The following is a 12371-nucleotide window of genomic DNA, read 5'->3' as shown; positions in this document are numbered from 1 at the left end:
GGGGGCTTGTGCCCAATGCTGCTTATTTTAGGAAGGGTCAAGTTTGGGATTGGAAGAATTATTTGACGTCTCAAATGGAAGAACGGATTCATCAAACCGTTGCTCTTAAGCTTCAGGCTTTAGAGCATCCACATTCGTGCTCTACATTTGTGCTCTTGCCAATGAGCACGGATGTAGGCCCAGACCCACTTTTTCTGTCTGCTCTTAGGCAATAGCACAACACCCACATCCATGCTCTTCCGCAAGGACGAGCACAAGGGTCCCACCATTCCATTATTCAATTTAAATAAAAACATTTCCACAAAATTAAAATACATTAAAAATACCCGAAATAATATTACAAAATACATTAAAACTTAAAAATTACATAATTAAACTCCTAATCAATATAAAATACATAATTCAACTCCTAAAATCAATTAGACAAGTTGTATAAAAAATATGAATGAGAGATGATTTGATGTGAAAAATGGATGATGAATGTGTGTATTTATAGATGATTTTAGGGGGGGGGGAAATAAAAAAATACAGAAAAACGGGCCAAAAACGGCCATTTTTTGGGATTGTGAAAAATTTTTTTTGGTATTATTTTTTATTTTAAAAAACATAAAAAAAATGATTTTCCAACGGATATGCGGTTGGCCAATCAGAACGCGCCACGTCGCCTGCTCGCTGGCACGGACGTGCTCGATGCATCGAGCAGCGCCGTCCGTGCCAGCACTGTTGCTCTTAAGCTTGAGGCTTTAGGCCTCTTTTTCTAGTTCATTATGTTGGGTGATTTATAATTTCAAAATTATAAATATGCATGTGTTCTTATCAGTATTACCGTTAATGCTAGCCAATTCAAACAATTGTCGTTCGATATCCTAAATCGCATTCAGTAATAACTGCCATTTAACAGTAATGTTATACTTCTGGATCGTATAATGAGAATTACTAATATATACTTTAGCATTTAGGAATTTTGAATTCTATGTAATGCCAATATTCTTTAATATATATATGCAATAAATAACGTCACGCAAATAAGTTGACAACTATGTAAATAAATAAGGCCAAATCATGTGCATGCTCTTCATTAATAAAAAATGAAATTCTTTAGTTAATTAGTGACGATCAGTGCATCAAGTACCGTCAGTATTACTTACCTTTGATTTTAATGAAAGTAAACAGATTGCGATCTAATGCATGTTTCATTAATATAAACCGGTAAATCACAATTTAGAGCTAATCACATGGATCATTAACGAAGTCTTATTACTACGTGATCACATGATAACTCAAATTTATTAGACATCCACACCGTATCTAATAAATAAACAAAACATGATAAGAATACATATTTAGATCACTTTTTTTTTCAAATAAATCCAAAATAGATAAGTTATTTAAACTATCATTCAAACGATTCTTTCACTACTGTTCCCATAGCACTTTTTATCTCATTCCTTACTCAAAACAATACCCATAATCCATCATCCATTCACTTTTATTATAATCACAGATTAGTCCATCATCCATTCAATTAACTATTCATAAGTTTCACCGATATTATATTCTTCGATTTCTTTTATCTTATACTACTCCTTTCTCCGATATTATATTCTTCAATTTCTTTTATCTTATACTACTCCTTTTGTCTCATTAGTGTTGGATTTTTTTTTCGGCTGTCCTATAATCACAGATTAATCCATCATCCATTCACTTAACTATAACAAGCTATGTATATATAGCTGATTATGTAGTCCTTGTAGATCATCTTTTTCAGCAATACAATAGTGAACTTTCACTCATATTTCTTTCATATTTCCTATAGGTAACACGAGCGATTCTTTTGGATAGAGAGTTATTTAATTGAAAAAAAAGAAAATGCAAAGTGTGAAAAGAAGACATTGGTTAGTAGTAGTACTAGCTTAAATGATTAATGATAGTTGATATTAGTATTTGAATTACTAACACACCCAACTCTCATATAAAAACATCCATTTCAGTAACAAAAAGAAGAAATTAGAAAAGAAGAAATTAGAAACACACATGAGTAGACAATGACATACAAATGCAGCTCAGTGCTCTTTCTTGTCGGAAGGGGGCTTGACAACATCCTTGTCCTTATGATCCGCAGCGGCTACATCGATGGCGATGACTTTAGGCTCCTTTTTGATCTCCTCTTCCTTCAACTTTGGCACTGTTATCCTCAGCACTCCCTCCTCCAGCCGCGCGCTCACCTTCTCCATGTCGGCGTTCGCGGGCATCCTGAACTGGCGCCAGAACTTGCCCGCGGTGCGCTCCACCCTGTGCCACCGCTCGTCCTTCACCTCCTCCTCCGTCCTCCGCTCGCCGCTCACGCGGAGCATGCGGTTCTCCTCCACCTCGATCTTGATGTCCTCCTTTTTCATGCCGGGGATGTCCAGCGTGATCTGGTGCTCGCTCTCCGTCTCCCTCCAGTCCGCCCGCGCCAAAGCAACCGCGTTCTCGTCCGCGGCTGCTCTGGCTGCGGCAAGCGGTGACTGTTCTAGGATCTTGAAGGGGTCTTCTGGGGCTAGCATTAGATCCCATATTGACCGCGGGGTGTATTGCACCAGCGCGGTCGCTCCCGGCGCCAGGAGAAACGCCGCCGCTGCGAACAAGGCCAATGCCGCCATTGTAAGCTTTGCTCTCTCCATTGATAGTATATTTACTTTGTTTGTGTGTGTGTGTGCGCGCGCGCGATGCTTATTGCTAGTTGTAGTGTGTGAAATATGGGGAGTGTTGGGGAGAAATTTATAGGTGATGTTACATGTTTCTAGAGAAGGCAACGGAAGAGCGTACGTTATTCTAGACTCGTATAGACAAGCTAGGGCCTTCTCGAAAGTGTGAGAATACCATTCTTCTTTTCTTTACAAAATGATGGCATCATTTCAAAATACTCCCCCTCCACGAATATGAGTCTCGTTTTTCTATTTTAGTCCGTCTGTGAATAGGAGTCCCGAATAATTTTTACCATAAATGGCAATAGGGTCTCACCTTCCACTAACTCACTCGACACACATTTCATTTAAAATTAATATATACAAGTGAGACCCAACTTTTTTCAACCTATTTTTTTAACATTTCTTAAAATTCGTGCCCAAAAAAATGAGACTCCTAATGATGGATGAAGGGAAGGGAATATACAAGTAGATAAAATTATAATTTGAGTAGGCCATATGTGTAAGAGAGATCATTCTGAAAATTTAGCGTGGAGATGATGCAACATCAAATCCTTAATCTGATATCGTTCGAGAGGTGTCTGTATGGCGTGGCAGGAGGTGTTTTTAGGATGTCCGCTGGGACATCCGCACCACTGCGGATGCCCTAATGCTGTACGAAAATTTGACACCTAACCTAACACCTTATTGAGAATTTTATAATACTTCTCACCTGTTGATTTAATCTGATATCGTTCATCCACACTGAGACATCAAAATACATGCATTTTATTTTCTGCACTTATTTTAAAAAAATAGTAGTATAAATAGTTAGAGTGAAGACAAAATAAATTAATAGAGAAAATAATGTAATGAAAACAAAAAAAATAAATTAAAAGAGAGAATAATGTAGAAAAGTCTATCTTTATATTATTCTCTCTCTTAATTTATTTTTTCTCCATTTTAACTATTTATTATTTTTTAAAAACAAGTGCAGAGGAATTTATTACTAATACTATTACTATTACTATTGTTAACTATATAGGACTTTCATTTTCCTAAGTCAAAATTCTTTTTAAGGAATTATTCGTTCTTTCTTTTCACATAGCACAATTCAATATTTCAATGACCTACATATATGGCTTTTTCTATTTTAGGAAGGATGTGCGATAACGCCGGGAACCTACATCCTCCCCAAAGTAGAAAAAAACCCCTATATATAGTGAGATAACAGAGGATAAACAAAATCACTATGAATATACTATCAATGTGAATGGATGACCAGGGTTTATTAAACACAACACACATGCATATAGCTTGTAGTTCATTGATTTTAAGTTACACAAAGTGTGCAACTTAAAACAAAGTGAACATGTATTCACTCAAGAAACCAAGCTTTTGAATCGAGTAATGCATTCGAGTGCACGGTTGAAATCTTGATCTTGGAGGGCAATAGTGAAGCGGCAGTAGCCAGGGATTCCAGTCCATGAAGCACTATTGATGCACAAACCGGTGTTACTGAGCAACGCATCTCGGATGTTAGTATCATCAAGTTTTATTTCCCGGCTCCCTGAGACATCATTCAGTTTGATGGTCTTGCCCAAGTAGGCAGATGGCTTTGCTACCATGGACACACCTGCTTCGGCATCCAGCACCTCCCAACCACTATTTTCAAGTGTCTGTCACAACAAAATTAGCTTAACATGTATACTACATCATATTTCCAAATCTGTGAATGAATAAACAATTAAAAGAATTACCTGCTTCAAAGATTTAAATCTACTCCTCAGATTTTCCATCTGTTCTGCTATGCCGTTCAACAGATCCTGCGTTTCTTGCTCCCCGGAATCCAGCAATTTCTTCACCGTGTACTTAATAGTGCTGTGTGGTTTGCTTACACCACCACTGCTATGGAAAGCATCCACCAAAGAAGGCTGATTCATGAGCAGAAATCCGAATTTAAGCCCACTAGCAAGCATCTTGAAGAACAATCCCCCAAGTAGACATACACAAGTGGCTGGATTAGCAGATGAAAGTTTCTCTAGTGTAGCTCCCAAATTCCAGCCATCAAATCCCTTGGTATTATACCTCACACCTGAGAATGATGTATCCAATATTATCCTCGCTCCGAACTTTGCACATACAAACAATAACTTATTTATCTCTTCGTTGCTATAAAGCAAGCCAGTCGGATTGATAGTTGGACCAGATATATAGATCCATGGTTTTTTAACTGTCTCCAAGGTGTGAGAAAGTGTTTCTTCAGTCAGTTTGTACCCTACTTTTGAACTTGTTGCGATTGTTACAATATTAGCCTTCAAAAATCTAGCAGCAGATACATAATTTCCGTTTGAACCACTCGGGAAGCATAGAGTTCCACCCTCTTGAACGCAGCAGTTCACCAAATTAGTGAAAAGTTCTGCAGGAGACCCAGCATATATGAACTCTGTGTTACTGTCACAAGAAAATCCGTAACTGCTGCTAACCAGACGCCTAATGCCGTCTGTAACATCAGTCTCAGATTCTGTTATGTTCTGCCGGGCAAAACTCTCGTAGATTGCAGCCTTAACTGGTGTGGTTATTGGCAGAAAGCTTTGGTCGACATCCATGTGAACCAGAGAAGACTCAACAGGCTCATTTATTGATAGCTCAGCATGATCAAGCACTGGGTAAGTCAAACTGGAAACTCCGTTAACCTTGGTCGCACCTGTCTTCTCAGCATTTCTCTAAAAAACATTCAACGGGTAAGTTACTTGGTTAGATAATTTTAAAATTTTGATATGTATGCTATCCTTTCTATTAGCTTAAGCGTTTAGAGGAAGAGGCATGTGCCATCACCAAATTCTACTTGATTGGCTATATTATTATACAGATCCCTGATTAAGTATCCTGAACTAACAATACTAGTACGACGTAAGGTTCAGCATATGACCATGAGACATCAAATAGTTAGAAACTTTTCAAGTTGCGTTATCTTCCACAAGCAATAAAACTAAAATATGATGGTTAAGATCCTTGAGCACGAGCAGGCCTCACAATTACTAAACCAGGAAAATACAAACTTAAAAAAAAAAAAAAATCACGAACATACTAACCTGTGCACGGGGGTGTCGATCCGCAAGCTGAAAAGCCAGAAGTTCATGGACAAGGCAACCATAGTAATACTGACTAATTATTGCAGTACTTCCCTGTAGAAGTTCGACTGTCCTGCACAGAGCTTTGAACATTTCCTCGTCCTCTGATATCACAACGGCCACTTCCAAATCCTTATAAACCTGGATTCCAGAGAGAAAATGGTTGGATGGCATATTACCAGTAGATTGATTACAGAAGATTAATCACAAACAACAAGCAGAAGCTTTTAAGACAGATTCATCAAGCCTCACTCGGAGCCCAAGCACATCGACAATTTTATTAGAAATGATATTCACTTAACACACCAACCCCTATAAATGTGTTACCTGATTCTTCAGTAAGCCACAAACAACTGTCGCATGTGGAGGCAGAATACTTCTTGCAAGATACTTGAGGACTCCATTGGAACTTGGAAGGCTTGATAGCACAAACTGGTCAGATATATCCACAAACAATCGACACCCAATTTCTCTTGTCGTATCTAGTAGATGCTCGAAAGCTGAACTAGTAACTGATTCAAATTGTCCCATCCCAGTCACTACCACTTCTGGCCTTAACTTCTTTATTAGGTCTACCATCAAGTCTGATTGGCGTGGTGCTTCAATGACTGTGATAACTTCATGTGACTTTTTTCCAGTTTCTGTCTTCTGCAAAAGGAAAGGAACTTGTGAAGAAAGAGGGACTTGCTGCAACTATCCAATTAAGTGACAATGAAAAACTTTCAAATAGCCTTCACTAGAAACATCAAGAATTTGTAATAAGAAATTTGATACTTATAAAACAAACATTGAAACCCATCAATTTTAATTCTTATCCTGCACATATGTATTATATACCACAGGAAACGAGGTAACAGACATATCATGTTATAATGCTTCATCGACATCTTGAGATCGCAAACCTATGCATTCCAAAAAATGGAGTATGTATTTTACATTAAGTGATGTAGTGAGATAGATCGAAAGTGAAGTCTCTATAAAGCTGTATTTCAGTGCAACGCACCACCTTCAACTATCCCCTGAGAAAATGTCTAATAAATCCAGAAAAGACAAACAGAAACAGGGATTATATCATACTAGATCTTAACCTATAATTATTGAAAAGTCTACCCTTATATACAAGTAGAGGTGATAAGAAATGGAGTATGTATTTATATGGATGCATGTATGTGTATGTACGTACAGAAGTCAGAGGAACCACGAAAATAAAACACAGTCAATCAGAAGTAGAATAGAATAAGCTACACAACCATGTAGCAAGTCTTCTACTATAATATTCATGTGAGGAAACAAATAACTGCTGAAAAACCTTAATATTGAGTTGTTTTAAAATCAATATTTGAAAGCAAAGCCAAGAGAGAAAATTATCTCTAATTGATGAACTGATTAACCATAGACTCCATAGTTGTGTAACTCTAGAAACTTAGTTAATAGTGAAATACCAGTCTAGAGTAAAATGCATTCCCTTACATTGAAAGGATGTGTTTGTTTAGTTTATCCTTTTTTTAGTACAAAAGCCATATTTGCCATTTAAATATCTACACCTAACAAGAAAATCTTAAAACCTAAGAAGAGAAAAAAAGCCACAACCATAATGATAAAAATGAGATTACATGAAAGAATGCAAAAATGTTTTTAGCATCATCATACCTCTACATTTTTCAAGGTTGTCAGCCATTGCTTTGGTAAATGTCGTGACAATTGTTCATCGACAATAGCCAGGCGCGGAGACAACAAACGTAGAGCACTTTCAATTGCCACAGTCCTTGAAGGAAACACAACAACATTCTGGCCGACAAAGTAAGAGAAAGAACAGAGAAACAAATTAGATAGTTGGAAATTTTCAAAGAAAACATTGTATATCATTTTATGAAAGTGCAAAACTGGTCAATAAAAGTATATAATCCCACAAGGCTTAACCATCAAATTACAGTGAACAAGAATACTGATGTACTGCTAGTAAGTTGGTAGTAAGTAGTATCACTGTTCCTTACATCTGCAGTAAGTGGGATGTGATGGTATTTGATCAAAAAGTTGGCAATAAGCCCACGGAAACGTCTACTTCCTGCTGGTGGTTCATAAGGAAAAAATGAGAGCTGTTTAAGAACATTAGCAAGATGAGCAAGGAATGGAATCTTCTCGTCTGCAACAGAATCTTCTTCAAAGGACAAGTCTAAGGAGCTCCTGATATCATCCAGTCCGTTCCTTAGAAACTCAAATATCTTTTTTACCTGTCAAACAGCAAATCAGCTTCAGGCTCATTTTCCTATCAGGGCCACATCAGTTATTGTTAGCCATATATCTATTTACAACTCTTAATCATGAAAGAAAGATCAAACCTGATTAGGTTGTCTGAGTTGACAACTATATACTGATAAAGCATGGGAAATACGACCACCAGATTTTGCATATGCCCATGCTGTTCTTGCACAAATTGGTTGATCTCCAGAAAGTCCCATAAAGAACTCAAAACGGTGAGGACTATTCTTTTCAATTTCAACCAATGCTGAAATATCTGTATCAGCAGCCTGCAACAGAAAGATCTCTAAAACTTGTGTTCTTGCATGGATTAAGAGTGTATGGAAAGTTAGAGTAGAACCTGAAGAACTTTAGTTTGCCAAAGCTTGTCAACTTGAAGACCACGGCGTTCGAACAAACGTTTGCACACAGCTTGACCAGGGCGACCTCCCATATTAAAGATCATAATACCCAAAGGTTTTATTACAGCTATCCCTTCCTCAACAGCCCTCGCAATGAGACCTAAACCAAATTGGTCCTCTACAAAGCCCTGAAAAAAAAATATTAGCTTAAGGAACAGGTGAAGAGAGCTCTTTTTTAACAGCAGATCGAGGCGAGTGATAACAAGGTCAGGTCGAAACCTTAAAGGCTATAAAATCCAGCTTTAGTGTTTTTTACAAAATCATCTTTATATATGCAAAGACTTAAACTGAAAGTGTGAGTATACTATATTTTCTTTGGCATCAAGCATTGGAACCCATCTATTAGACAACAGTATACACAGATGATATAGCAAGTGACCTGAAGAGCGCAGTAATTGCTTAAAGAATGTAAAAATTCTTCACTGGCATTCTCCGTAATCATTTTGGACATTGCATCTGGATTAGGGTTCAGAATCTGAAAAGAGAAGTACAAAGAGGAAGAAGATTAGGACATTTGAAAGAGTATCTATACTACCACTTCAAAATAATCCCAATACATGGAAATAACTGTGCTGTGTTATATGAACATGGAAAAGCATGATCATGGACAAATTTACAGAGCTATTTTACAATTAATCAAGATACCTGTGGTATGCATCCAACAATTCTCTCAAGTTCTATGTTATTATTTCTGCAGTAAGATAGCAAATCAGATTCATAAAACTCAACCCTGTCGAGTAAAGTTTTATTCTCCGTATCATAAATTGGCTTGCCATTGTCATCCAGAGCATTCAAGTATAGGTTTATCCAGGATATCTTCACCGCTCTTGGATTGATATCAAGCCCATATACCTGAAAATAGTAATGAAACACATTGCCTTAATTTCCATGTCCCAACCTGAATACATGCATAACAAGACAGAGACTTCAATTAGAAAACAAGATAAATCATTTAGTATGTTAGATAAAGGGATCATGAACCTTTGATGGTAACCACTTCTCCGCAATTGCAATGGATATCCATCCATTTCCACAACCAAGTTCAGCTACTGTCCTGTCCTTAAAAATGGAGTCAGGGTGCCTATTGAGCCCCTCATAGAAAGTGAAGGACCAATCCTCGGGTATAAAGATGCTGGGTATCACCATCATTGTAAGTTTCTTCCTCTTCTGGAAGCCTGCAATATGAAGACATGATGAGTTCAAGTCCCTCCAAATATACTCAGAACTCCTCTAAGTTAGAAGAACACCGATATCTGATCCAAATGAATAGCATTCCGCATTCCTTTGTCGCTAAAATAATCCTAAGATTCTATTGTCGCATTTAAGTAGTTTTTTCTACAATATAGTCCCTCCTCCATGCAGAAGAACACTATAACTACAAACAGGTTATCTCCAGTACATACAAGGATCCACAACAAAACTCAAGTTCATTTCCAGCTAAGGTTACAAACCAGCTTTCTAAATCACATTAACGTTAGTTCTACACTGATAGTGATAGTCTGTCACAAACTGTTGCCATTAATCCTTGCATGATATGAATGGTTATATTCTGTTCATAGATCGTTTCAAGCAGAGCATAAAATGAACCGAAATAAAATTCAGGAAACCTAGAAGCTTGAGCGTCAAATCAAAATTCCAACAAAATTCTCAACAATATGATTTAGTCAAAAAGCAGAATCTCTCTTTTCCAGGAGTATATGCTAATTTCGTTAGCCTAATAATTGTTCCATCTCAGTTTTTAGTTAAACTTGCCCCCACCCCGACCCCAAACAAAATAACCGTTTGGTGAACTCCAAAAACAAACAGAGTGAATTGACAGTCACGGCATTCAAGTTCACAAATCACAATTGACTTTTTCCTGAAAACGATATCCAAATTTCTGGGGCCCGTGAAATGTAAACCGCGCAAATTGTCACTAAAATCGCACCGACCGTATTACGATACACCATACACGTATATGGAACGCATACCTTCGTATTGCTCAACGTAGATGTCCTGAATCTGGAAGTGGTAAGTCTGGAGGCAGCGGTCGGAGTCGTCTTTAGAGGTGAAGCGTTTGTGGAGCTCCGATAGGAAGATCCGGGCATCGGTTCGGGTAGTCGGATTCTCGAGGCGCTCGAGGAGTGATCGTAGCGCACTGTAGGCTGCATCACCGGACTGTTGGCATTGCTTCAGAAATTCTTCCATGATCAGCGCAATAATTGCGTGTGCTCGCCCTCACTGAATCAGCTCTGCTGTGGTGTGCGATGCTTCTGTTTCAGTCTGTGTGTGTATATATATATATACACGCGAGTGTATGTATTACGAAGGATGATAATTGACAAGTGACAACCATGGCCGTTTTATATTTATATGGAAAACGTGATGAAAAGATTGAATTTTTCAATTACATTTGATTAGTAATGTTGATTTGATTATTGAGATATAAGGTATGATTGAGCCTCATAGTGCATGTCTCTTATTCATACTTATATCTAAAAGATAAAACTTGTCGCGAGAAATTGTGATGATATCCACATAACAAATTGTTTTACCTTCTTACGCGGCGGTGGAGATGTTTATTTTTTACGCGTTATTTTACAAAAAATTATGTGAGTTAAGTAGATGAAGAACCAAGTATGATATGCTAAATGCAAAGAAATGATGAGACGGTAAAGTAAGTGTGAAGAAATGATTTGACTTAAAATATGACTATATTACTATTTAACGTGTAAAAATGACAAAATATTTCACTTTTATGGAACGAAGAGAGTAATCACTTGCAAACTCAAGTATGATTTTTAATTTGATTTAGAAATAGTTACATACACTGATATGTAATGGAAATTTTCCTAAAATTATTCTATCATTTACTTTACTATTCATGGTAGTGAATGCATATTTTTTCGGCACAAAGATTAAGAAAAATTGTGTTAAGTGAGTTAAGTAAAAGAAGAATAAAGTAGGAATTAGAAAAAAAGATAGAGAGATGAAGAGAAAATAAAGTAAGAGAGAGTAAAGTAAATGAGAAGAAATACGTTGACTTTTACTGAAAAAAGAAATGACTCAACTACTATGGAATGTACCAAAATAGCAAAATGATTATACTATTATGAAACAGAGAAGTACAATTTTTTCAAATTGTGTCCGGTGAAGAAGTGATTCAATTTTTTTTGAAACAGTCATAGTAGATTTTTATTTTGTTATAAATATATACAATTGTCAAATGGGGGTGGTGGGTATATTCGATCGGGGAAGAAGTCAGCTTGTGGAGTCGGTGATTCTTTATTATTATAGCGGGAAGTATTTTAGATGAATGTCTTTATTATACAATGGTTATCAACTAATACGAAAGAGACTCACAGCTACTTACTAACCATATATCTTTTGTTATGTAATTAATTTGTCTTTCAGAATTCGAATCGTATGATGATAATTAATAAAGTATATACCTTTCATTGTATGCAAGTATGACTTTATATTGAAACCTGATGGGGTACGTACTAAACAAGCCCAATAGCAGTGACAGCTCGGCCAGCCCAAAGCCCAAGAGTTCAGTTCGGCATTACCAAAGAGTTCGGCCTCAGCCTACAGCTCGGTAAAAGCCAACCAATCAAGCTCTGCTCTCAGGTCGGCATCAAGCTCTACTCTCAGATCGGCAACCAAAGCAGTTCGGTCTCGGTATTCGACCGAACAAGGAGTTAGTGGACCCATACCGGATGTCCAACACACCCACTACCACGTGATGTCAGTTCAGGCCACGATCGTAGGCCATGACCTACGCTTCACCCACGATCTTAGGCCATAACCTACACGACATCCACGACTTAGGGTGGTGACGCAAGCCATGATCTGAGTTCATTATATAAATAGAACTTAGATCTGATAGAAGAGGTTAGAATCTCTCTAGAGAAACAATCATATAGCAAGTC

General features: G+C 37.4%; 2 protein-coding genes across 2 annotated transcripts; both read right to left on the bottom strand.

Annotated features, from left to right (window-relative positions):
* Positions 1–1916: 1916 nt before the first annotated feature.
* On the bottom strand, positions 1917–2709 carry LOC121755036 (21.9 kDa heat shock protein-like). Its single transcript, XM_042150317.1, has one exon. It carries the CDS (start codon positions 2661–2663, stop codon positions 2064–2066), a length of 600 nt encoding a protein of 199 aa, XP_042006251.1. The 5' UTR covers positions 2664–2709; the 3' UTR covers positions 1917–2063.
* A 1192-nt stretch (positions 2710–3901) lies between these two features.
* LOC121754196 (methionine S-methyltransferase-like) lies at positions 3902–10808 on the bottom strand. Its single transcript, XM_042149565.1, has 12 exons — positions 10431–10808; positions 9442–9635; positions 9106–9312; positions 8840–8935; positions 8400–8588; positions 8140–8328; positions 7795–8031; positions 7451–7588; positions 6128–6448; positions 5762–5941; positions 4427–5392; positions 3902–4345 (listed from the first exon to the last, which is right to left on the bottom strand). The coding sequence occupies exons 1-12, from the start codon at positions 10645–10647 to the stop codon at positions 4049–4051; spliced, it is 3231 nt and encodes a 1076-aa protein (XP_042005499.1). The 5' UTR covers positions 10648–10808; the 3' UTR covers positions 3902–4048.
* Between the last annotated feature and the right edge of the window lie 1563 nt (positions 10809–12371).

Source organism: Salvia splendens, chromosome 11 (assembly GCF_004379255.2).
Source record: "Salvia splendens isolate huo1 chromosome 11, SspV2, whole genome shotgun sequence".
Lineage (NCBI taxonomy): Eukaryota > Viridiplantae > Streptophyta > Magnoliopsida > Lamiales > Lamiaceae > Salvia > Salvia splendens.
Note: the sequence above shows the minus strand (reverse complement) of the source record. Positions and strands in the feature narration are given on the sequence as shown.